At 46.8% G+C, this 26,951-nt stretch overlaps 1 protein-coding gene across 2 annotated transcripts in view; it reads right to left on the minus strand.

Annotated features, from left to right (window-relative positions):
- Positions 1–26,951, minus strand: part of LOC144152549 (endosome/lysosome-associated apoptosis and autophagy regulator family member 2-like) — a 90,222-nt gene that overhangs the window by 24,156 nt on the left and 39,115 nt on the right. For both annotated transcript variants that reach the window (XM_077683848.1, XM_077683847.1), the window contains exons 2-9: positions 17,940–18,286; positions 13,453–13,600; positions 12,190–12,279; positions 11,154–11,262; positions 10,743–10,892; positions 3,429–3,701; positions 1,993–2,097; positions 1,008–1,225 (exon numbers count right to left, since the gene is read on the minus strand). In XM_077683848.1, coding sequence (XP_077539974.1) covers positions 1,008–1,225; positions 1,993–2,097; positions 3,429–3,701; positions 10,743–10,892; positions 11,154–11,262; positions 12,190–12,279; positions 13,453–13,600; positions 17,940–18,286 — 1,440 coding nt within the window. The remainder of the gene's footprint in view (positions 1–1,007; positions 1,226–1,992; positions 2,098–3,428; positions 3,702–10,742; positions 10,893–11,153; positions 11,263–12,189; positions 12,280–13,452; positions 13,601–17,939; positions 18,287–26,951) is intronic.

Genomic DNA, 26,951 nt, shown 5'->3' on the forward strand with positions numbered 1-26,951 from the left:
AACAACACCGTAATTGAGACCGTTTCATCGACAAAATACCTCGGAATTTTCTTTAGTTCTGATTTAACCTGGAACAGTCACGTCGAATACATCACCAGCAAATCATTAAAAAAACTCGGTCTTTTAAAACGCCGCCTGAGGTGCGCAAACTCGGAAACTAAACTTCACGCATACCAATCTCTGATAAGGCCTTCACTAGAGTATGCGTCAACCATCTGGCATCCACATACGGCAATATTATCTGATATGCTAGAATCGGTGCAAAATAAAGCAGCTCGGTTTATCACCTCCTGTCATTCTCGCCACGAAAGTGTAACATTTCTTAAGCATTCTCTCAACCTTCCATTGCTTGCCACGCGCAGAAAGTTGTTCCGCCTTTGTTTTTTCCATAGTTTATACCACAGTGACTCATCATTTTCCCGATCATTCATTCACCCGGCTCCCTACGTTTCTGGCCGCGTAGATCATGCACATAAGGTCAATCCTATACACTCACGCACTAAGAAATATCAATTTTCACCTCTACTGTTATCCATAAATGAGTGGAACGCACTGCCCTCAAACATCGTCGCTATTACTGAACCCTCCCTTTTCCAATCTTCAGTACTTACTTATTTAGAAGTGGAAAATACTTTGTAGCCACCATTGACAATTAATCTGTAACGCATGTGTAGAGAATGTTTATTGCTATTTCTTGAAATATCTTTCCTGTTATGGCGGACTGCTTACTGTGTTTATTACTTACTGTGTTATTAGCAATGTTGCTTGTGCTATTCGTCAGTTTGATTACTAGTGTTACTCCCTGACATGTTCTTTTACTGATGCTTTAGTAACCTCCTGTATGTATCCCCCCTTATGTAATGCCCTCTGGGCTCTTAAGGTATTTAAATAAATAAATAAATAAATAAATAAGAGCGGAAGCTTTAACTCAGATGCTCATGCTTACCAGAGTATTCTACGCTAACAAAAAGCACGGTAGGTATCTCGACGCCAAAGGCTTCGCTTACGGTCATGAATACGAGTTCGCAGGCCCCGGCGCAGTCTAGCTCGAACGTGAAGCTGACGGTGCCGTAGGCCGTGGTGCGGCCGCCGAAGAACACGTCCTGGCTGCGGAAGCCGCCGATGTCCATAGACAGGATGAGGTAGGCGTCGTCGTCGTGGCCCTGTCCGCTCTGCACGTAGCCTCCCATCGCCTTCCAGGCCGTCAGGTTACGGCAGCCCCAACCTGCGCGGGAGGGGATCGCCGAGGCAGGCACGTAAAAATATCGGTTGTTGTGCTAAGGAATGAATGACACGATTTGGTACGAGGGATGCTGATTTTACTTTAAAAATAATTTTGTTGGCTAATATACGCCTGTTTGCGTTTATGTAGTGAGGAAAAGAAATTAATTCCTTCTTAACATGTGCAAATCTAGAACCCATTTTAACATCGAAAATTACTTTTGGGGGGCGAAACTTCTTAGTCTGTTGGTGTCTCATGTCGTCATCGAAACCATCGTCTCATGTAGTCACGGTACTAAAACACCGGGACACTCGTTTATGCCTCACAATAGAACGTAACGCACACTAAAAATAACACTCGGGCATTCATTTACGCCTCGCGCTAGGACACTTTATAACGCGTACTAAAAAAAAAAAACATTGGGACACTCGTTTGCACCTCGCGTTGAAGTACTTCACGCCTAAAGACACGAGACATTTAAAGCAAAGCTGTATACCTATAACCCCAACGGTTTCATTTCCGTTGGCAAAGACACCACGAATACGCTTATACACTGAATGCTTCGCTCCTCCCCAGGTTTCACGTTATTGCAGATGTCCCGGGATTTATCGATCATTTTCCGCAAGAGCAATTTCGAACCGAACTTGAGTGACATAACTTCTGCGCTGTAACGAAGGTATCAAAACCCTGGCCTAGGAATCGCCTCATCAAGGCATATAGTACGTCCACAGGGGATGAATTATTGTCGACATGCAATGTGAGGAGCGTACCTTGTATGCTCATGCAGCGAGAAGCCATGTTGCTGGGAAGCTCTTGCCACGACTTCAGGAAGTAGCCGTAGTTTGGCACTGTTGATGCAGGGCAGTCCTGGCATTCTGTGGGACGGAGTAAAGAACACCCGAAATGACGTTCTGTACGTCTATTGCGAAACAACACTCACAAAGATCTCTCAGGGCTCAAAAGGACCATGACAGCCTAGCTGAAACTTTGCTTTATTTGAAAGAACTAGCTTTTCATAACTCCCTCAAATAACTCTACTCCGGCCTCGAACACTGCGCAAGACAGTTCCAAACGCACTGAGCAAAACAGTTCCCAATGTCAAAAAGTTGCAAATCCTCCGCCACGCAATGTCAGAAGAAACGCCATTTGAGAGACACTAAAAAGAGTGATAAGTTTTCTAACCGTTTGATGCCCAGTGTTGCTCAGGAGCAACAACTCAAAAATTACTTTTTTTCTCTCGCACATTGTGGTTTTTTGTTTCGACATTTAACACCACCTATCGACAGAGAAAGGATCCCGGCCCTTCAAAAATTAACGAAGAGAGGATAGCACGTACTTCCGTGTGCTAAAAAAAATATTGTTTTACGCGTGTCAACTCGCATCGAGCCCAGGTGGCTCAATGGGCTAGTGACAGGTAACCGAAATTGTGCCATTTCGTTGTTATTACAAACGATAGCAATTCAAACTTCCCGTTATTGTTATCACTTGAACCATAAATCATGGTGATTGAGGTAGCTCTCTTGTTCAAGTGATGTATGGGCAGCCAGTTCCCAGTATTTCCCAGGGCCCAGTGTGTCCTAGTGTCCGCCCTAATGAACCAAATGTTTTTCTGACTTCATAATTGTGATGTCGGAAGTCCTTTTAGGTCATAAAAAACCTCACACGCTTAAGCAGAATAATAAAGTTTTGGGTATCAAAGGATTAACGCCATGTCCGAACCGAATTGGTGCAGCAAGCGGAACCAGAGGAATATCTAGTTAAATTTCAACTCTGTATTAGCATTAAATCGGTGCAAGCAAATATAACGGAGGCACAAATACAATCGCACAACCATGTTTGTTTTTCTTTCTCGGCAGTAGCTTTTGTCGGCCGCTGCCAACCGCACTAACTAGTCCTTGTGACGTCACAGACAGGAGGAGTTTAAGAAAGTGGCTGCTGCATCGGCACTGTTTCGCCTGTGTTCCTTATTACCTGGCTTAACTGTTCGAAATTCGCGCTAAAACTAGTGTGCTCATTAAGCTTACATGAAAATCGTTCGAATGAACCAACCTCGTCTTTTTGTTACAGTCTCTAAAATAGTGTGATTTAAGAGAACTACAAGGCGAACATCATGTACAGCCGCAAACCAATCCGAAACTGTCGCTAATCGGCTGGATTTTTTTACGGACAGGGTCGCGCGCATCGTAGGCCTTTTGAAGCCTCTCACCCTTGAATCCGTCCGAGTAGTTTCCGGGCGGACAGTAGTCGCACATGCGCTGCTTGCCGTGGTGCATGCCGGGATTGCAGGGCGGGCAGGGCACTGCCTTGCCTGAAACCGGCAGGTGCACCGAGTCCGGGTGGTGCGAGTCGCACACCTTGGGCGTCACCCAGTCGTACGAGACCGTGGTCATGTTGGAGCGGTGGTCGCACGGGCTCCGCGTCTCGTAGTAGTCGTCAGGGGTGCACGGCGGCCGCTTGCCGCACTGCGCCGACCCGGGCACTGCGAAGACCACAGACATTTTTTTTTATTATGTACGGCCCACATGACACCAAGATCGCGCTTTCTTTAGGACATTGAGCGCCTAGAACAATAACCAGTCTATTCTAGTAGACTATTATAGTACCATGGACTTGCCCCTCGAAGCAGCGCCAGGAACTGAGAGGTTTGCTCTCCCATTTGGGGTACATTGGCCTCACTGCAAGATTGGGAATTCTCTGATGTAAGCTTAACAATAGTCCTTCATCGTACGCCAACTAACTCCAGATTTTTTTCTCCTTCCACCCACGTTCTTCTAGGGCAATTTCATCATGTGTCCACAATCCTCAGCACAGAAGCATGTAGGCGATCGTAAACGCCGGCAAAACTTCTTTTTTCGGCTCTCTCTCTTTCTCTCACACACATGAAAGCGTACGATTAAAGTGAGAAAGGGATTTAACCGCTCCGATTCCCGTTGTTTCAGTCGGGGTTCGCCGAAGTTCGCATCAATTCGCATAGGTTCGCCTGCGACTCCAGTCCTGCGCGCGCATCCGCAGAACAAGGAGCACTGAACGCGGATGAGCAGATATACAACCTCAATTAAGCCCGTGTATAGAGGTGCCATCAGTGGGCTTTTCTGCACGGCCTTGGATTCCGTGAGGATGTTCGAACGGTACGCGTGGAAAGGGGACGCACAGCGCTTGCTCCTCTTCGGGAGGCACATTGAAGAACTCTTATAGTATGCTCGAACACTCGGCGATGCTAATGTCTGGGGAATTTTTTTCTTTTAAGCGGGGTTGTTGCGAATGCCATAAACCCACTTTGTATGACGCGATTTTTTTCTTACAGGGTTCCGCTAACTGACGTTCCTTTTAAACACGGTAGGCACGACTGCCGCAATGCTGAGAGTCCGTCGGCCGTCCAATGTACGTCCATTCCGGCTCTATCGGACGTCCGCTGGACGTCCCTTTCAGAGCTGATGGACATACCATGTACGTCCAGATTTAACACTTCCGTACGTCTATTCATATGTCCGAAATTGTGCGTATTTTGCACATTCAGTAAAAATTTGCAGATCACAAATATCCTTTAACGAAAAGCGTAGGTTGATGCACAAATACTGCACCGCACAACACCAACGCACTACCTGGCAGAGAAGTATACACGACCACAGTTATCTTGCTCCACATGGTGTGTTAGCGGTTCTCAATTCTTATATACCCTTCCCCAAAGACATCAACGTTGGAGTAAGTGAGGTGCCTCAAGAAAGTTTAAAAAAAGAGGCTTACTTTTAGAAACACACAGATAAAACTTGTTATATACAAGTCAGGGTGCTGGTGTACAAAATCTTTTAAGCGCTTTTTCTTTTTGGTTTTATATTCAATTTATGTCATTATTTGATGTATCGTGGTAATTTTGTACGTTTGTACGTCTACGGGCGGATGTCCTGCGGCCATACGAAAATGTATATCATTTGTACGTCCGTTGCTGGATGTCCACAGTTTGTCTCCAAATGTACATCCAGACATGAACGTACAGTGGACGTATAGTGACCGTCCAAACTTGGAATTGGATGTTCGGCTGTGTTCCGGACGTCCCACGGACGTCCGTGGTTGCTTGGGAGGCCAGAGGGATCAATTCCAATCATTAGTTCTTTTTTTTTCTTCCCACACTCCTGTATTTTCACCCCGTTCTTCAAGGGATTCGAGTTGCAGGCAGAACACATACGGCGGACAGATTTTTTTTCCACAAACGCTTGCACAATAAGCGATAGCTTTAAAAATTCTTCGTTCTGGTCCGCACTAGCCACTGAAAGTTTGAATTATTCATTTTTTCCAAAGAAATTTCAGCGACGCGCCGCAAACACTCAAGGAAACCCTGTATATTACAAATTTGCGCCCAATTCTAGAGTATGGTTTTGTTTCTTGGGACCCTTTTACGAATGTACTGAAAGAAAAGTTGGATAGGGTGCAAAAAAGGGCTGCCAGGTTTGTAACATGTAATTACGATTTCAGAATAAGGTCTTCTGGAATTCTTCAGGCCCTGGGATGCAAACCCCTTTGTGGACGACGGAAAGTTCAAAGACTTAAATTTCTTTATAATATATATCATGGTAAGACTGGAATAAATAAAGAGCGGTATTTAAAGACGCCTAGTTATATGTCCGAACGGAAAGATCACTTAAATAAAATTAGAGAATATACCTGTCGATTGAATGTCCTTAAATACTCTTTCTTTCCAAACTCTATTAGCGGCTGGAATGCGCTAAAATACCAATATTCTCTGATTCTAATTTCCTAACAGCCATTGAAGCAGCATTTTGAGTTGCTGAAATAGCCCATATATTTAAAGTTGGCTTTGTACTTCTCGTGGTTGTTGATTTTTGATATGTATAATTACTGATTTTGTTGTATAATCTTGTGTTTTGTACTGTTGTTAGAATGCCGTACTGCAAGTGTTTAGATTTCTCATGTATAATGTTATGCACGATTTTAGTTCGGTGACAATTTTGCTGTTTGTATTCTATTTTCTACTGTAACCCCCCTACAACAATGCCCAATGGGCGATGTAGGTACTTGAAATAAATAAATAAATAAATAAATTAACGAATAGACGCACGGATGGTGGGAATACCTCTCTAGGATGCACGTACAGCATCTTCGTATGAAAAAGTGATGGGAATGTTCCGCCTGTTTCGGGGTGCAGCCCCGTTATAACTACGTACCTCGGCGGGCAATTTGAAACAGCGCCATCAGAAGGAACAGCAGGCACGGGGACAATAAAACGCGTGCTCACAAGAGAGTGATTCTAGTATCCCGCTTTTCAGGCATCCAGAGTTGCCAGCGCTGCGCGCTACTAGAGAACGGAAGCACGATCCTGTGTACGTCGCGGCGAAACAACAGAACAAGCAAGCCGCTTTCAATCTGCCGATAACGGCGCGCCGGCCCATTCTAATGAAGAGCACCTGGCCGTTTCCATAACGACCACCCCTCTTTCCCAGCATATGTCCACTTCTCCCCTCCCTCTTACATCTGCTTTCAGGGGAACCTTTTCTCTTTATCAATTTCTTACACCGCAAACAGACAGCTGCGATTAGTCAAGTGGAACTGCTGGCTGCACCGACGTTCCCTCTCTTCCACGATGCGCGCATATTTTTTGTTCATCTGCCGGCCTGTTTAATACCCGGTGGTAATCTGTAACGATGCTTCTGGCAGCACGATGCTGCTTTATGGCTCGCAATCCCGCGTGCTGTATGCGGCTTTGTCAGCGGTCGTTTGTCGTTCGGCTTTATTTGCCTCCTCAACCTTCCTCGCCTTCTGTGGCGTTTATGTAACTGCGTGTAATTAAAACGTTGAATTAGGCATTAATTTAAAAATTAAAAATTGTTTTCGCTTATGGCCGCCTCCACCAGGCCATTATGACTTGGTATTGAAGGCATAAAGTGCTAAGTCACTCGATAGACGCGGCTGGAGGTCTATGGGAGAGGCCTTCATTGTGCAGTGGACAAAACCAGACTGATGATGATGGTGATGAATTTAAAAAAATTGATATATATAAGTTTATAAGCTTTGTTATTATCACCTTTTATTGATTAGGCATTGATAAAAACCGGTTGGCAGATGATTCCGGCCTTCTGAGTGGTATGTCAAGAAATACGAAAAACATTACACGCTGTTTAGGTAGGGAATGACTGGCTGTTTAGGTGTGACAGATAGTCTGCTGTTAATACCAGTGCTGGAAAAAAGCGTTTAGAGCTTAGAATATTGTCACGAAGCCAGGGACGACGCAGTTGTTTTGGAACAGAAACAAGTTTATTGGAGCGAACTTGTGCTCCCCTAACAACTCAAAAGAATACAGAGGCGGCGAAGCAGCGGTCAACAAAGTGGCGTGCGTCGGCGAACGTCGCAGAATCGAATGCCCCGGCGTCCGCACTGCAGGCTTTTTATCTTTCGGCGCGCGTGGTTCTCGAACCGTCGATTCGCATCGAGAACATTGTAGATCCAAGAAGATTATTCCGGGCTGTTCACGTTAGATCGGAATGCTCTCCCTATCAGAACAGATAACACATGCGGCACAGAAAGAAAGAATGGAACACGCGCTTCCCTTGGCACAGAGATAACACAGACCGGCGCAGCCGGGCGGTAAAAGCAAAACACAAATAAACAAACCCAATGCATGGTTCGCGGCAATATCAATGTACCTCTTCTAAGCCTATGCAGGGGCGCACTGGCACTTCACTTGGACCGTTCGATAACGTTAGCCACAGCGCTGCATTATATGATATGCAATAAAGCAATCATTCTCTTAAAAAGTTATCAGTGGTAGCTGTCACCAATAACTGCTGCAAAGCTAAAGCAATCTGGTTATTTCATTTTGCAGCAGAGTTTGAATTAACTATGTTGAAACCCTCACTTCTATGAAGTTGCACAGTAACCCTCGGTATAACGAAATCCTCGGTACAAGAAACAGCACTCGTTATAAGCGATAATTTACTAAAAGCGGGTATTATGGGCTCTATTCACTGCAGTGGGGACTAAAACACGTCGAATAAACCGATATTTTGAATAACGCGATTTCGTTATAACGAGCGTTTACTTTATATAAATGACGTCGTCCTCAAAAAAGAAACTTCATGACTTTTCCGTCTGAGAAACTGATTGCAGCGGAATGGTTGTAAACAGATTATACAAGTACATACAATAGAACAGTCCGATTTTTCAGGCGCTACAAAGGATTCGAAATTATGTTTTAACGCGCTGTGTAGATACAACCCAATTACCCCGTGGGTTAATTGGAGTATTCATGGGAGGTTGTGGCCGTTACTACACCAGGGCCTCAGTAGTAATAGTAGGGTCTCAGGTTCCGTCTGATCGTATCTCCTAAATGCGAACGTGCAGTTAACGCACTGATAACCATGTTTTCAGTGACGAATCATATGACGTCCCCCCTCTCCGTAATACGCATCTGCAGCGCGAAATTTGAATGCTTTTCTGTATTGCTTGCGTCTCTTTACGTCTTTCGAGGCTAGAATTGAGCTGACTGAGTTACTAAAGGTTAGTTCTTCCATTTGTCTTCATGGCCTCCTCAAAGATCCCCACCAAGATTAATCCGGAGTCCTTCACTACGGCGCGTCTCGTAGTTTAGGTGTGGCCTAGGCGCGTTAAACACACAATCAATTATGTAACGTTCACGACTTCAATGTTAACTAATTATGACATGTAAATAGAACTCTAAGGTAGAGTCATTTTAGCAGCCAATTTTCATGTTTTTTTTTTGTTGTTTTAGGGAAAGTTTTGAGAAAACGAGAGTTGAGCCGTTTTCTTCTGCGCATTCGCGGTGAAGTTGGCTTTGCCGCAAGGTAGGTCGCGCACGTGCAAAATACTTGGAACTCTAACCTCATAAAGCTTCGCTTAAAATAGAGGAGGGTTGGCGGGAGAGGTTGATGGTGGGCGAAAGAAATTCAATTCGTCAACACATATCTGTCACTTACGACTCTTTTATGATTTGATCAACCCCCCGTCCCTTCCGATTACCGTGCCAAAAAAAGCTGCTGAGGAATGCCTGCTTCGATGAGTGCAAACGCAAGTGCAGACGCGCCAAGGCTGCCCAACGCCATGCCGATACGCATGAGGATCGCGCTGTCATACAAGAACGAACGCTGAACGCCATACTTAAACGAACGGGCACGGCCGCTCGATGGAAACAAGGTCGAGCGGCCGTGGAACGGGGCTCCGTGGTGGGCCAACGTCGATTATCGGCGAGCAGCGGTGAGCGGGCCTAGTGGCCGCGTCTCGAGCATCCACGTACACGCCCACGCGGCGGCCGTTATACTTCTAGAAGTGTAACGGCCAGTTTAAAACGTCATCTTAAGAAAAATCGAGTGCTACCAACTAGCCCAACAGCATATTTTACTTTTAAAACGTCATCTCGTGCGACCTCATACGTATACACATTTCAGAGTGCCATCCCAGTATCAAACGAATAACCGGTTGCATACTATGCTGCGCTCAGCAGGAGTAGCGGCTACCTTATCTGCAGTGCCGAGCACTTTAGGGACCCAACTTTTTGTCGTAGCTTGGCCGGGGTCACGGTATCTAACCACCGTAGTCACGCGGTGCCTCGCACACAAACAGAGACTTCGAGAAGATCACCGTTTCCCCTGGTCAAGATCGAACTTGGGACCCTCGCGTTACGAAGCCGATGTCAATCCCATCGCGCCACAGAGCCTTACGTTACTCATATGCGCAAATTGTTGGCGGTGGTCTTCGAGCTGTGCCGTTGCCACGGACGCCGCCGTTGCTAGGCCGCAAATGAGTACGCAACAGTATGAACTAAGGAAAAAGTCACGAATTGACGCGTTATTACCCCAAATTAACAAAAATTCAATCCAGTGTCCCTTTACAGGCCATTTCAGGGGCTGTGGTGACCTCTCTCGACTACTTTCGGTATCGACGCCGGTTTAATACCGAAATTTGTTGAGGCGAGCAACGAACTTTTTAGGACTCCCATCACAAAAACGCAACCGTGCACTGAACAAAACATGACATCATTCGTGGCCCTAATGGTTTCCGAAGCCATTTCTCTGCAATCGTCAGCAGACAAGGCGCAGGCGCCTGTTGTTATCTCTTGCCTCAAATAACGGAGCACTTTATTTCCCATTGTGTTAAAGGCCTACAACCTGAACGCACAAAAGTATTAAACAAAGCTTTTGGGCAAGTTGGGGCATTTTAATGGGAAAATAGAGCGCGATTTAGACAACGACACAAGAAAGAACGACGGGACAAGCGCTCGCTCTGTCTTGTGTCGTCGTCTAAGTCGCGCTCTATTTTTCAAAGCAAAAAGTATCTTTATAGGTATACCTTGGGTGAACCATGCCTTTTGAGCTATTGTAGGTGAAATTTAATCGCCATAACGGGAATCCTCTCAAGCCACCAGTGGCAGCAAGACTGCCCTATAGATAATAGTGGCCATCGCAATGCCTTTAGCTGATCACAATGCCCACCCATGGGGGCTCCTCTGTGAATGATTAAGCCAATTACTTGCACTTATGTACGCCTCACTCACTGGCGAACTCTTCCGGCCCGCAGGGCTTGCATTTGGAGGCGTCCCCGATGGAGTAGGTGTTGATGGGGCACGACTTGCACTCGACGGCTCCCTCCGAGTCGCTGTACGTCCCCGGGGCGCAGGGTGTGCACTCGGACGTGTACGCTATGCCTGTGGAGTAGGGGGCAAGAAGACGTCGCAGGGTAAACGTCAAGAGTCCTTCTACGGCGGCTGATACCTGCATTGACCACAAACTTTTTTCTTTGCTACATCAGTTATAATTGCGGCAGCATTCGTGAGTGTGGTCTATACCAAAAGAGTGCCAAATGACAGAATGAGAATTGAACGATTGTAGTCTTCATCTCTTCCTCTAGCATAGTTGCACTCTATTTTATCGCGCACAGGAGATGTGAACCCTAAGAAGCCACCCACCGCTTATCTCTATGCTCTTGATCTTAACCGGCCTGCTGGTCTTTCCCTCGCCAGCGTCCATTCCGACTGTCTTCCAGTAGAGGACGTTGAGGCCCGCTTGGAGGTTCACCTGCGGATGCCACATGTGCTAGCTTAGTGCACTGTGCAGGCAATGCAGAAGTGTTTTTTTTATATCAGGATTCAAGGGTACATATATGCTGGTAGAGCCTTCTACTGGGGTGAAATCTAAACTCATTAGGAAGCTGAGAGCACGTCCCCGCATAAGAGAACAAAAACACAAGTATACCTGTTATCACTGTTCTGGTTTAGATCCTGTCTTTAAATAGCTTTCTTACATACTCATGTACAGATAGAAGCAAAGTACCACATTGTTCGTCAGCCGTGGCTTCAGCATGATGGTTACCAGCATTCATCTTGGCTGCCGAACGGCCTACATAACGTCAGTGGAGCTAAAAAGACGTTTATAAATACGTGAACACGTTGCCGGAAAAATTACCCCGCCGGGCGGCGTATTTCCAAACGCTTCGCTGCACAGAGCACCCACGTGACATGTCTGTTTGCGCGATGCATAACGGCAATTAAACGTGGCCATTGGCTGCGCCCCAAACCTAAAACGATCTAAAACATACCAAATCACCACTATTAACAAAAACAATGCGTAGATTTGAGTTTAGAAAAAAAATTAAATTTAGAAAAAAAAATAAGCTATGGAAATAAAACAGACCTGCTGGGGCTCGAACCCACCCCTTCAACGCCAGTACTCAGTACTCTAAATCGAGGCCACAGAGCGAGACCGGTGGGCTCGTTTTAGCAGGCGCTCAAAAGAATAGCGCACGCAGTGACATCACACATGTCACGTGGGTGCTCTGTACGGCGAAGCGTTTGGAAAGACGCCGCCGGGCGTACGGTGTTCATTTTTTAAAAACAAAATTCACTTGAACATTTTCGTGGCCACAGTGTACCACAAGGAAAAGAGTGGCGAGAGCAGAAAACAAGGCCAGCCCAGGGGCGGCCTTGCGACGAACCCTGAGCTTACGTTCATAGTCTTCCATTTGCCCTCCTCGGTCGTCTGGGGCCACTTGTACATCTCGGCGTGCTCGATGCTCTGGCACATGTCATTCTGGGCCTGCGTTGGGAGGACAGACGACACTTTAGCGCCATTCGCGTTCGCGAGTGAGAGTTGAAGTAAATACGGAGGGGCGGACCCATAAGAATTGCAGAAACTTTGTGCAGACCTTCGCTTCATTTGAAAATTGTTTCTAAAACGCTGTCTACACTGTAATATCCACTGTGCATAACTAACACCCTTAGAACCTAGAAAAAACACAAAGAAACACCCTTTTGAAGGTTGTTACAAACGACAAAACACGCTTTAGAAGGTCTTTCTGTGTTTTTGCTAAGGTGTAAGAGTGTTATGGTATACAGCGTTTAAAGGGTGTGTTTTCTTTTGTTTTCGCTAAGTTGTAGGGGTGTTAGTTATAGACGTTGAAAATTCTTTTTAAGGGTGTGAATCATTTTACAGTGCACACTATCGGTGTCAGGCGCTGTAAGTGATCATCATAATCATCATCATCATCACACCACCACCATCATCTATACGTCAACTGCAGGGCAACGGCCTCTCCCATAGATCTCCAATTACCCCGGTCCTGCGCTAACTGCGACCAATTGATCCCCGCAGACTTCTTGATCGAATCTGCCCATGTAACTTTTTGCCGCCCACTGCCACGCTTGCCTTCTCTAGGGATCCACTCTGTTACCGTTAATGACCAACGGTTATCTTGCCTTCGCATTACATTCCCTGCCCACACCAATTTCTTCTTCTTAATTTATACTAATACGTCCTTAACACGCATTTGTTCCCTGACCCACTCCGCTCTCTTCTTGTCCCTTAATGTTACGCCTATCCTCTTCCGCTCCACTGCCCGCTGAGTCGTGCTCAATTTAAGTTGAACCCTCTTAGTGAGCCTCCAAGTTTCTGCCCCGTAGGTGAGTACCGGCAAGATGCAGCTGTCGTATGCTTTCCTCTTCAGGGACAATGGTAGGCTACCATTCATTATCTGAGAATGCCTGCCGAATGCACTCCACCCCATTCTTATCCTTCTGATTATCTCTGCCTCATGGTTCAGACCCGGGGTCACAACTTGGCCTAAGTAGATATATTCCCTTACCACTTCCACAGGCTCGCCACCTACCTCAAGCAGCTGTGCTCTCCCGAGGCCATTGAGCAATACTTTAGTTTCCTGCATACTAATTTTCACGCCCGCGATTCCACCCTGGCGGCGGGTGCACGGCGTACCTCGAAGTTGAAGACGACGGTGTCGTCGGTGTACTGGTAGGTGTAGGTGAGCACGCCGGGCTTGACCAGCTTGGCCGAGTAGGTGAGCACAGACACGCACGGACCCACCAGGGAGGCCACGTAGGGCTGGAACGCCTTCCAGCCGTACCTGCACGGTGTCCGCGGAGGGACGGCGTGGCGTTATCGGGCGCTCGAGACACGCTAGCAGAGTCTTTTGACCGAAAAGTTGAAAACTACGCAGCTGCGAAAGAACAAAGTGTAACAAATTTTCGTTTCCCAACTGGCAGCGTGAAACTTCGCGATTGCAGCGGTCGCTTTTCTGGTGCGGGCGAAAAGCAAAAACACCCGTGTGTTCGAGATTTCGGCGCACTTTGAAAATCCCCAGGAGGTCAAAAATAATCCGGAGCCTCCCACTACGGCGCGCCTCATAACCTGTGTAGTATCGGCGCGTTAAACCCCACAATCAATCAATCAATCAATCAATCAATCAATCAATCAATCAATCAATCAATCAATCAATCAATCAATCAATCAATCAATCAATCAATCAATCAATCAATCAATCAATCAATCAATCAATCAATCAATCAATTCAATGAAACTTCATGACTGATACTTGAATTTTTTAGCTAATATGTATTTGGCGAACGAGGGCCTATACACTGTTATATTGTAAATGTACTTGTAAACCGTGGAAAAACAGCAGCCAAGCGCGTGCCAGATAAATGGTCATCTTGTTCACTGGCGACAGAAGTGAAAGTTGAAAAACTCACAAAGAAACTGTATCTGAAATTATCCGCTCGTAAGCATTCTGCCCACATTCCTCGCACTTACACAGAGTACTCCTGAGGTTTCTTACGTGGCGTATTTACTGTCGTAAGACTTCACTGCAATACACAAAATTAGCGTGGGGAAGACAACAATACAAAATTCACGTCACTATGAGGCAGGCTAGACTGCTCTACTCCAATATTTCTTAAAGTTGGTTTCACCGTTTTACATAAATGCATTGCTAGAAAAAAACATTTATTGGAGGCAATATAGGCAGTCTTGTAGTAACAAAATACGAAGAACCTAGGGCCTCATTTTTGATACTAGACAACAGGTATCATATAGAGCCCCCTAAAAATTGATTTGAATAGTTGTGGACTTTACCGCGCCGACGCTTCAGCGGCGATGAGGCGCGCCGTAGTGGAGGGCTTCAGATTCACTTTGACCACTTGTCGATTTTTAACGTGCGCCGAAATCTCGAACGCACGGGCATTTTTGCTATTCGCCTCCATCTGAAAAGCGGCCGCCGCGGCGGGGAATCGAACCCGCGTCCTCGTGCTCAGCAGCGCAACGGCTTAGCCACGGAGCCACCGCAGCGGGTCCGCTCAAAGTCGGCTCCACTATTACACTCAAGTGCTTTGCCAGGAAATCATTGTTTCAGGGGTAATGTAAACTGCTTTGTATGAAAATATGAAGACCCCACGGCCTCTTATAAAGCTTATTTATCGACTCCGTGTATCCGCACAACGCACAAGGTGCTGCGTTACGGACGCATTATTTTATCCTCAGAGAGGTCGCCCTGTAATGCTGACACATTAAAAAGAGCAGTGCAATGAGGACATGGACTCGATAGGTTGTATTCACTGGCGAGGCACGCATGCAGGCAACCATGTGAGGGCGCCGTCACTGGTTTTGATCAGGCTTCGCGAGATGGCGGTACTTGTCCGTGCTAAGCACATGATGTATGTTGGACGTACCGAACTGTACCCCACCGAACGCAAAGCAATGCCTCGATTCTAATGCGAATGCGATTAATAACATCTCGGTTGACACCACCGTTGAGAATCGGGTTGAAATGGAGCAGACGACGCACGCCAGTGTTTTGTTCTCTGCGGCGAACGGCCGCAGTGGCAGAAGCCGCGCAGTATCCGCGGCCGTTTCCAGAGTTGCCAGGCGAAGAAATTGATAGCTAAACTTTTCAGTGAATACCATCTATAGACGAGGCCCTTCGGCTGACAAGCGGCAGAACTAGCTGCCCCTGTCTCGGGTTACATTCCCGGCGCGGTTGGTCAACTATTGGAGGAAAAAACGGAAAGAAAACGCCCGTGCGCAGGAGCCTTCAATGCACGTTAAGGATCCCCGCCACAACGAAAAATTGGGCAAGTTGGTAAGGATTCATCTTGCAAAAAACAAGCGCAAACCGACGTAGTAGTACAGCATACGACGCTGTTTCTAGCAAGATGCTCAGGCTTAGATTGGGGGTGTCACGTTTCATGTCAAATCTTCAGCGCGCACTTAAGCGTGAAGACAACGGCCACGCCGGTCAACGTCCAGCCAATCAGGTTTCGAACATTTACATGCGCGAGACTGACATCGTTGACGATAGCGAGTGCGCTGTTGTGCGCTCCGCAGAAACCCCCAAAGCACGACGGCAATGCAGCCTTCCTTATGCTACACATAACAGTATTTCTTGGAAAACACAACCCGGCAGAATTACGTTCGTGCGAAGACAAGCGGTAAGCCGGTCGCTATCGTGTGCACGCTTCGACGGCAAAGGTAAACTTCTATTCTCGTATTCACTTACCTGGTTTCAAATAGCGCGGACTAGAAGATTTTTATCTGTTGAAACGTTTATTCTGTAAGTACCGGAGTTAAAATTACGATTTTATTCGTTAAAGCTATATACCTCAGATATAGATCCCGCTGTTGTAGAAGGTTACGGATTCATTTTAAGGGCCTGAGAACTGTAAGTATCAATGTTCAAAGTGTGGTTTTATGCGCTGAAGATATACGGCTCAGATTGGAGTACGCGCCTCCGACTGCTCTGACACCGAATGGGGAGCGCCGCCGAAATTTGCAGGCAATCGGGTCACGTGACCCCACGTGTGTGAGCAGGAGCGGAACGTTCTCACCGCTCGCGGGCACTGCGCAAATAAAGTGGTATAGTGTCCTGACGATTACGTCATTGTGTTAATCAAGAGCCTGACATGCGAATGATAATACGATGCAAACGGGGTCCGATAAGGTTATCGCGTTCCACTCTTGAGCTTCTCCAATGTTTATTATTTTGTTTGCTACCGTAAAGACAAATCCAAAGTGCATTCTCGATTAAAAGAGCGCTGTTAGTCTCGGTGATGTGCTCATATTTGCCCTTAAATATCGCTAAGGTTTCCTCTGCGCTGAAGAACGAGAGCATGTATGAGCCAACTCAGCAGTTCATTTGCAGCGAAGCAAACATACGTGGCCGATTTTCGAGCGAAAGCTCTATTACTTAAGGCACAAACCCAGAAAACACCTCGTTCCTGGTGGCGTCAATCTGACCTTCAAGCTCAGCCGAGGTCAGGCCAGTGCTTTGTGCGGTTGCGCAGTGAAAACGTCAAATTTATTGATTGTAGGGTTTAACGCGCTGACGCAACGCAGGCGATGAGGCGCGCCGTAGTGGAGGGATCCGGATTAATTCTGACCACCTGGGGATCTTTAACGTGCGCCGAGATCTTGTACACACGGGCGTTTTTGCTTCTCGCCTCCATCAGAAAAGCGGCCGCCGCGGCCGGGAATCGAACCCGCGACCTCGTGCAGAGCAGCGCAACGCCTCAGCCACTGAGCCACCACAGCGGGTGAAAGCGTCTAATCACTCGTTCGTTCTGTGGAGAAGGGTTCCGAGAGGTGGACACGGGGAAAGAGTAAGGCCACATGTCATCAGGAAATGACTCGAGGAGTCGCTGGCTGCATGGAAGCTTACTGCGTGTTCGCGCCTTGAGTGGCGACTTCGCCTAGCGGCGTAGCGGTGCAATTGTGTGCGCGTTCATTGCCCGCTCTTGGCTTAACCGAGAATTCAACCAGGGGAAAATTTCTCGCCCTATTACAAGTACACTAAAAGCTTGTTAATTCAAACTCTGTTAATTCGAACTTCCAGTTAATTCGAACTCACGCCCTTGTCCCGGCACAGCCCTGCATATTTCAATGGGGGAAAACTCTCGATACTATTCAAACGCGTCAGAATCCAGAACGGTTAATTCGAACTATGATCCCCTGGTTTCCGTCGCTCCTCGCAGAAGTCGGCCCAGAGTGGTTACAATGTGTTGCAAATCCAAACCAAACCAAATTTACTACAGATGCAAAGCAACGAAACGGAAAAAAAAAAAAAACAGCGTGGCGCGCGCGCTACGCTCCGGCGACCGCTTATTTCGCCTCTACAGATGGCGCCGCGCCACTGGCATCAGTGCTCCGGCGCTTACCATTACTATTACGAAACATTATTTACGAAATCACCTGCTGCCACAAACGTGTAGTAGCGCTTAATTGGCGATAGCGAGTCCAGAGGTGGCCTCGTGGTGTTCTGCCCGCGCAGTGTAGCGCGATGTCCATTCATTCGAGGGACCGCCCGCTAATTCGAACCCCTGTTAATTCGAACAATTTTATGGTCCCCTTCGAACTCGAATTAACGAGCTTTTAATGTAGCTTAATCAAGTAACACGGGCAGAAGAGGCACTCACGCGGAGCAGTTGACGACGGGCGTCGCGTTGTTGTTGGCGGCGGCGGGCCTCCTGGCGCGGAAGCTGGACTCGATGGCCTCGGTGAGCACGTGCATGCCCTGGGGCAGCTCGCCGTCCCACTGGCTGAAGCGCAGGCCCCCTCCGAGCGAGTACTTGCCCGCGGGACAGCGCACGCACTCGAGCCGCGACCGGTCGAAGTACGAGCCGGCCGGGCACGAAGTGGTGCAGTCCTCGACGCGCTGGGGCGCGTTCGGAGCCCCGCCCACGCACGTCTGCGGACGGGGCACCGACACGCGCCACCGGCCGCCCGAGTCGTCGCACTCGGTGAACTCGTAGTGGAAGTCCTTCTGCAAAAGTCAAAGGGCGCGCGGCGCCGTGCGGTCCTCAGCAACAGCACCCCGCCTGAGAGCTTCTCTCCGGGTTTAACGCGCACACACACACACAATAAGCTTTACCCTGGCCATATCCGTGCTGTCTCGGATCATAGCCTCAAGTAGTACAACCCATTTTACAGCGAAGCTGTTAGCCTCTGGTTGGTCGGAACATTTCGTGTCGTAAACAAAAAACCCGGGCAGTTCTCGGCCAAGACGCCGAGTGCATGCTTCGAGCTAATCAAGCGTGCAGCATAAAGCTTAGTACTCCTGTGAAAAAAAAAAGAAACGCAAAACAAGCATCGAAACCGCGTGATGGTTGATAAGGCGCTGGTGGACAATGGAATCCCCCCATGTATTCTGGTAAAGATTAGGTTTGCAGCAGCTCTCAAAAGGGAAGGGGGGTTGACGTCGTTTGAGGGATAGTGCATGCGTCAGGCTACGCAATACCCTGCAGTCCCCGCCCAAAACACCGAGCGCATGCGTCAGGACACAGCATTTGCTGCCAAAGAAACCGAGTGCAAGCCGAGACAACGAGGAGCATTTCGCACACTCCCCAATCACCATGTATAGTGGTATACAACAGCTGCGCTAGACATCCACTTTCGCAGGGCGGGATAGCGTCAATCCTTTTTCTTTTTTTCCCTTACATCCTGCGACACATTGCGTTTCTCCCACGCATTAAGCATCTAAAGCTGAGACTTTAACCGAGCATTAATTACTGGGATACATAAGAGTTAGCTTCAGTGCGGATATGCGTCCCACGTCCTTCGCGAGGAGCGGGATTCTGACATTAGCGGCACGGGATTACAGTGCCGTTGCCAGCACAGAGCGGCGTGGATCGCAGCTGTCCATCCGAAAGCGTTATTTTATTTTTCTACACCGAAAACCACGTGTGGGTCTACGTGGCCAGATTGTTGAGAAGAGCGCAAAGGGTTTTCTGTTCTTTCCTTTAGAGATCTGTATGGCGATTATAAGTCATAGGAACTATGCGATGTTGCATCAACAGGGTCATGTTAGCGCAAGCAGTAACACTAATCTGGTCGTGCTCGGCAAGGTGGCTTAACGCCCCTCTTTCTTTGCGGGCGACAGTTTCAGGCGTCTGTGAAAAGGTCTTCACCGTAGCAGCCACCAAGGTGATTGTTATCTTCACCGGCGTCGTCGCCACGAGCGCCACCACCAGTTTTATCCGCTACAGAGCAAAACCTCTCTAGGGATGAAGAATGTACTCACTGGCGCCCGCGTTCCCGTGACAGGTGGGAACGGAAGAAAACAGTCACTCTGCCTCTGCCTGTCATCAAATAACTACGACCAATGATTATTTGTTGTCTCAACCGATGCATAAAGGAGCGCGGATTTGAAGTCAGCTTTCGCCGGAAAAGCAGCCCTTTTGTAATATTTTTGAGGTAAAATCAAAATGAATAAAACAATCGGAATGTTATGTAGAGTGCGCCCACTGAATCCTGACGTTTCGGGGGTTTTTAATTTTTGAATTGATTTCTTTTTCTTTAATATCATTTTCTCTGTATGTTCTTCCTCGAAATTTTTCTTCAAGGTCAACCCACACACCTCCTTCCAAATGAAATCCTCGTACGCCACTAATTCAAATTATTGCTTGCAACATGTATAGCGCGTTTACTGCAATGCCAAACGGAATTTTTAATGCAGAGGGCTGCAGCAGAAACAATCGCAACGCACTTGCAATGATGAAGATATACTGAACTGTTGAAAACAAGCAGAAAAAAAACACATCAGCCTAGAGGTACATTAACTGCTTAATTTTTAATGAGGTTTGACATGTTCAACACTATACAACAAATACAGGCGCACGCCGGTGAAAGAGGGGGCGACGGGATGCATTCCTCCCTTCTTTCCCGATTTGTGGTGGTAATTAGGCTGCAAAGAGCCCTAGTTTCAGAACGAATGACGGTGCAGACACTAACCAGTATTGCGTGTTGTTTAGTGGAAGTTCCAGGGATCTTTTTATCGACAAAATTGTCTCATTTCCAAAGACAACATACTGTTTTTTTTTATCGCCACTGCATACCTTTGTTGAAACATTTGTTGCAACATTCAGGAAATAGCTACTGACGTTTATAACGAGAAGTATTGTATTCGGGTTCCAAACTCATAACGACACAATTGAATAAAAGACCCTAACGTGTGAAAAAAAAAAAAGACGGCGATTTATTGCCTTGTATACAAACATGCAACTCACGAGAGAAACAATTCCGGATCGCTTTGTTTATTCAATTTTGCATTGTATGGCCATTTGTCTGTTCCTCTGAAACATTTAGTATAGCGAGAGATTGCATGTTGCAGGCTAATATCACAGCCGTTTTTTTTTTCTTTACGGTTATTCCAGCTTCTCTTGCCTCTCTCACTTAGGTCTTTTTAAACCAAATATCGTTTGCCCTGTTATTTGCGGTCACTCACGTTAAGCGTTTTCTTGCTTAGAGTAGCTGTTTGATAATTACGCGTGGACTCCCCGCTATTTCTAAATCCCCTTTTCTGATTACGACGTCGCCGTTTTTTAGAGCGCAAGCTCTACTACGCTGTCTCGCGTTGTCAGTCATCGCGTCGTCGAGACGACCTTGAGCCGACCTTGAAGTGTGGCACGTGCGACGTCACGCCACGTGATCCGCTGCGGAGAGGCGTCACGACTGCGCTCGTTCGGACCCTCGCCGCTGTGGTATCACGTGACTAGGCGAGGCTTGAATGGCTGCTTCGCTGGCGCCTGATCGCTCAGTCTCACCATGGACGGCGCGCCGGCTCTGCCGTCTGTGCGTATACGCTTCAGTGCAAACGACAGGCTGAATCCAATCATGGAGCAGATATAGCTAGGCCTACACTCGTTAATTTACTGTGGTCCAAAAATTACCGATGCCGTTAATTCTTTCAGGCAGATGTATAGTTCAAAACCAGAAATGGAAGTACTAGTATTTTAATAATTTTGTTCTCGTTCCGCATGACGATGTTTTTGGTTTTATTGCTGCTGTTTAGTCGTTTTTTAACGTACATTTGGAAGTACACAAGAGTTAACTGCGATTTTAGTTGGCGTTTAATGTTTCATTGAAGTAGTATTACGGACTGCACCATCTCGCACACCTCCCCCCCCCCCCCCACCCCCACCACACACATACACACTTCTTCGTGGCGCGTTTATCTGGGTTGCATAATGAAAACTTAAACTCATATTCCGTACGGCGCGTCTGTTTACGATAGATCTGATTACGAAACCATGGCAAGCACAGGCCTTAACCGTAAGGCGAAATTTAGCCTAAGGTGCAGGTTAAGGGGAAATGTGCTACATGAAAAATTTCGCCTTAACCGTCAGGCGAAATTGGTCATGTAGCACATTCAGACATCCTCCACTTCCCCGCCCACTTCAGGCTTGGCTGAATCGCTGCTATCAGAAACAGGCGCGGTTTTTCTCGCAGCTTGAACTCGTCGAAACACTAATAATGCCTTTCGTGCAGCGCCACCCTGTCATTCTCAGCTGTTCTCCCCTTTTCATTTTCCTTCCACATGCTTTCCCCGCAACGCACCCCCTCAAGATACTGCAGCCGTCTTTAAGGCTCGAACCATCCCTTGTTACCCTGCCAAACACAAAGGATCGCAAGACCGACCCAAGCTCAAGAGTCTCGCTCTTTAAGCCGTTACGCAACGTGCGCTGAGGGAGTAGAACGGAGTGCCTTTAGTTAACGAGCTCCCCAGGGCAGATATATGATAGGGCTGTGCTTTCTTTACCGCCCACCCGCGCGCTGTACGACACTAAATGAACAGAACGGACTTCGTGCCCTTTGTGTTTCGGCAGAAGCGGACCCCGGAGTCTCTTCCACGGCATGGCCTTTGGTCTTTGTGCTGACGGGGACCTCCCTTTATTCTACACGCAAAAGTCAAGCGCACGCGCTTGACAGATCGTTATATTCCAACGCGGTTCAACGCACTAGCTCAAAACGGAGTTTGCCCGGCCGCGGCGGCCGCTTTTTCTGATATAGGCGAAAAGCAAAAACGCCCGTGTGTACGAGCTTTTAGCGCACGTTAAGGATCCGGAAATTAATCCGGATCCCTCCACTACGGCGCGCCTCATCGCATGCGTTGCGTCGGCGTGTTAATCCCTACAATCAATCAATCAATCAATCAATCAATCAATCAATCAATCAATCAATCAATCAATCAATCAATCAATCAATCAATCAATCAATCAATCAATCAATCAATCAATCAATCAATCAAAACAACGTTTTTTTAGTGACGTCAGTTGTGAGGGACTGCGTAGTTCGAACCACGAGTACGAGAACTGATTGTTTAATAGACACATGCTACTGTACGAATACGGAAAAACGTGTAGCGTGGAACAAGATAGCGTTATCGAGCCCCGTTCGCATCGCGTGAAAACTTTCCGAGCGATGAAAATTAGTCTTTCTTATTAGTGGTGGTGAAATGCATTGTTAAGGCAGCCCCAGTTACAGTTCAGTGGGCGCCGCGAGGTGGCGCTACGGGATTTTTCGCTCATGCCAATTTTTCACTCGCGGACAACGCCGCAGACGCCGCCAGACTTTCTGCGACACGGGGCCTTCAACGCCAATCGTTGATCTTTGTGCCTACGCTGAACCAGCATTGTGGTACTGGCATTGGGACATGCATTTAGGCTGGGGAGAGTATATTTGGTTGTGTAGAGCGTGACAATACGGGGTCGTCGGGGAACATGACAGTTGCGAGACGACCTGTGTTCGACTTCTCAACTTTTATGGACGATGACAACATGGGGACGGGGAAAAATGAATACAGCGCAATGATAGTAATGTATGTCATGTAAGGATGATCGTAGACTCGAAGCACAACTTACCTTACGGGGACAGAAGATAATATTGAAACGTTAGACACCTGATAATAATATCTAGTCACCTGCTCTTTGATGTCTACAACCTGCTAACGAGAACGAACCTTAAGTTTTTTTACTATTATTATTATTAAGTAGGCGCTGTTATCCCAAACAAAGCCTACATGACATGACAGAGAGGCGCTGGAAAAAGCCGTGACGTAATACCACCCCCAGAAGGTCTCCTACGTGAGAACTGTAACGCAGCTATAACATAAGCAAAAACGCCCGTGTGTTCGAGATTTCGGCGCACGTTTAAGATCCCCAGGTGGTAAAATTCCATTCGGAGCCCTCCACTACGGCGCGCCTCATTCCATGTGACGCGACGGCGCGTTAGACCCCACAATCAATCAATCAATCAATCAATCAATCAATCAATCAATCAATCAATCAATCAATCAATCAATCAATCAATCAATCAATCAATCAATCAATCAATCAATCAATCAAGCTATAACATAAAACACACCAGAAAATGACTACACTCTTTAGAGTGAAGTTTACACAAGTTTTTCTAACTGAACTGATACATTTTTTTTTGCATGAATAGGAACGTACTCTATTCATAGAAGAATTAAAATCAACCACTTCCTGTTTAAAGAAATTGTACTGCAACATATGGCAGTATAAAAGGTGGTATAGGTCCACACATTGAAACGCAGTTCCGCACAAACTCCTCCTTGTCGTCCTCGGCCCCGTGTAGAGTTAAGAACAGATGATACGCAATCTCCCTTTTAGGCTCGACCCAGCGACGAAAGACACGCCGCATAAAAACATTTCAACTCATACGCCCTCTTCGCTGTCGTTTTTTTTTTTCTCTATTTTTTGCAAGATCACATCTTTGAAGATCATCAGTAGAGACCGGAACTTTAGGCAAAATGCCTATTTTTTCCTTCGGTCCGTATCAAGCCTATTTAACATATAAGCACGAACTAAGGGAAGGGGAGCCTTTTAAACAATAGTTTATTGTGCCTATAGTGCCTATTCTGACTATATTGGCTTTTTAGTGCCTATTTTTACTATATGGACTTTTTGGCGCCTATAAATGCCTTTTTTTGTGTTATACATGCCTTTTTTGGATGTTTGAGTCGGTGTCCTGCTGGGACCATTCTCACTTCAGAAGCCCGCAACGGGAAGAGTTTTTGACGCCGTTTGCACGAGAAATCAGCGCGTCGTGCCAATCACGCCGAGAAGCGAAAACCGTGCCCAAACCGCAACCACCTCTAACTTGCCACCTCAGCCGAGCCGCTAGAAAAACCCGTACGCAGCTACACCCCAGCCAAGCTCACCGACGTCACCCCTTTCCGTACGAAATATTTTGTTCTATGTGATTCTGACGCACTGTGCCCGCAGACCAACAGCGAAAACTTCTGCCGGTTGCCCCATCTATTTCTAACGCCATTAAAAACCAAGAAGCGAAAAAAACGAACGTGACACAGCCGCGTACACACCGGTCAAGGTGAAAGAAGCCTCCTAGGGGTATCTACGTGCAAATCTCAGACACCAAAGTTTTAAGGTGACGCCGCGAACACGTGCACTGTCAGCCGCCGACAACAGGGACACCACCGGCTGGCAAGATGCAGTGCGTGTAGCACGAAGAATGAACGAGATACGGAGCTTTGGAATGGGGATCTCCGCACTTTACAAGTACCCTAGTAGTGACACCCGTCATCTGCCGTACCGGGTAATCCTTAAGCGCATTTTGAAACCTAGCGTTAAAGGAGTTAGTTCCAAAGAATCTTGCGTGCTGTCTACTGTTGATAATCGGCATATAGTGCAGTCACTCAATGGCGTTATTCCCGCAGCTTCGCTAATGATCTGCATCTGCAGGACAGAATGGCTCGATAATTTTTAGAGAATTATTGCCCTTCAGTGTACTATCCATGAGATTCATCGGTGTTGTGAAGAGCTGGGAATGTCGTTCTTCTCGGTCAATGAATAATCTGCTGCAGTCAAGACCTTCCTTCGAAGCGCAGTTATGTCTTCAAGCGGCGGTTGCCGATTTTGCCTCTTCTACCATCGACTGTTGTTCCACTTTCAGGAACTCGGCTGAGTGCTCAAAACTAACACAAAACACTCCGGTTCTATCAACAGCTTTGCAATCGCCAAAAGCGTCGCCGCCCAAAGTATTTGCACCATGCTACACTTCAACGTGACAGCGCACATTCGTGCGCTTATTTCGCATTCTTAGCAGTAGGCATTTCAGCAGCTGAGAGCTTTGGCGCCACTCTGTCTGCTGAGGTCATTTGGGAGGTCCAGGACAGATCCGCCACCATCTCCGAAGGATCGGTTGATTAAATCTGTCTGGCATAAAATTTCTGGAATCCGCGCGGTAAATATCTGCCGAATGTTCGAATCTCTGCAGCAAACGTTGCCATATTCCAGATTTAATGGGGTCATGGAGCGTCCAGAAGTACAAAAGCGCTGCCCCAACTTCCGTGGACGTTGGGCGTTGTTTTTTTCGCACACAATTATCGACTGAAAGGGAATGTAACTTCAAGCAGCAAGTCATTGACATTGGGGTCGTTTTTCGTGGAATTCAGTCCTTTCTTTTTGTGGTGAGTCCCACTGAATTTCACGTAAATTTTAAAATGGCAACTCTTGTGCGGCCTATTTTCCCGAATAAAATAAAATTGCTTTGCCCCAGCACACGATTTGTCCGCGGTATTACTGCAAGTAAAGAAAAAATGTGCTAAAATATGCTTCTAAAGTAAATACGAACTGAGCCTATATATGCCTAAACGAGAGTTTTTAGTGCCTATATATGCCTAAATGGCTATTTTCAGTGCCTATTATAGGCGCCTAAAATCTGGATTTTTCGTGCCTAAAGTTCCGGTCTCTAATCATCAGTATCATGTAAAACGGCTCCGCAAAAAGTGGCACTCCCCGAAGCACGTAACACCCTGCGGAAAAATCACGCACCTGCTTTACGAAAAAAATGTTTTACCAAATCGAATCCCCCAAAAGCGAGCGTTCAAAAACACGGCTTCTAAAAACGGTTATCGTAAAGCGCACCCGGCAGAAATACATCCAGCTGGCGCTGTCAATCACAGCGCACATTGAATGGTCCTCCGCGAATTTCGTCCGCCGGAAGAGCTGAGTGCGGCGATCATTCCACTCGTTAAACGAGCGTAGCATTCCGAAAATAGGTCACTCTCGTATTTCGTGACACCTGTCGCGTAGCTGTATACCGAAGCAGGTAGGATTTTCGTGCTTCACCACCCCTCATGTAAAACCCCACCCATTAGGGTCTTTGAGGTATCTGTAAATAAATAAATAAATAAATAAATAAATAAATAAATAAATAAATAAATAAATAAATAAATAAATAAATAAATAAATAAATAAATAAATAAATAAATAAATAAATAAATAAATAAATAAATAAATAAACTATAAAAGGTGCTCTCACTACGGGCAATGTGGACCAGGACGAATTTTTCCTCAACTGCGAAGTTTCTGAGAAAGCTGTATAGCTTTCCTTTGTAGCCGTATGGCTGCATTTAGGGGGATGTCAAACTTTCCTTCACAGAAACTTACTCCACCTTGGGGATTTCCCCTAAATCTGGTCGATTCGGGCAATGTCGAGTTTCACTAAGTGGGCGATGAAATGGCGCTTCCTCAACGTCGCATTATAACACATCCTTAAAGGGTTCTCAGATGATTTTGTGACCACTTCCTCGGCGGGAAGGAGCACTACTAAGTAATATTTTTCAACTGGGAACTGATAATAATTCCGAAGGCTACAGTATTCAA

This window comes from Haemaphysalis longicornis, unplaced genomic scaffold, assembly GCF_048455015.1.
Source record: "Haemaphysalis longicornis isolate Haplotype H1 unplaced genomic scaffold, Haemaphysalis longicornis Haplotype H1 scaffold_9, whole genome shotgun sequence".
Classification (NCBI taxonomy): domain Eukaryota; kingdom Metazoa; phylum Arthropoda; class Arachnida; order Ixodida; family Ixodidae; genus Haemaphysalis; species Haemaphysalis longicornis.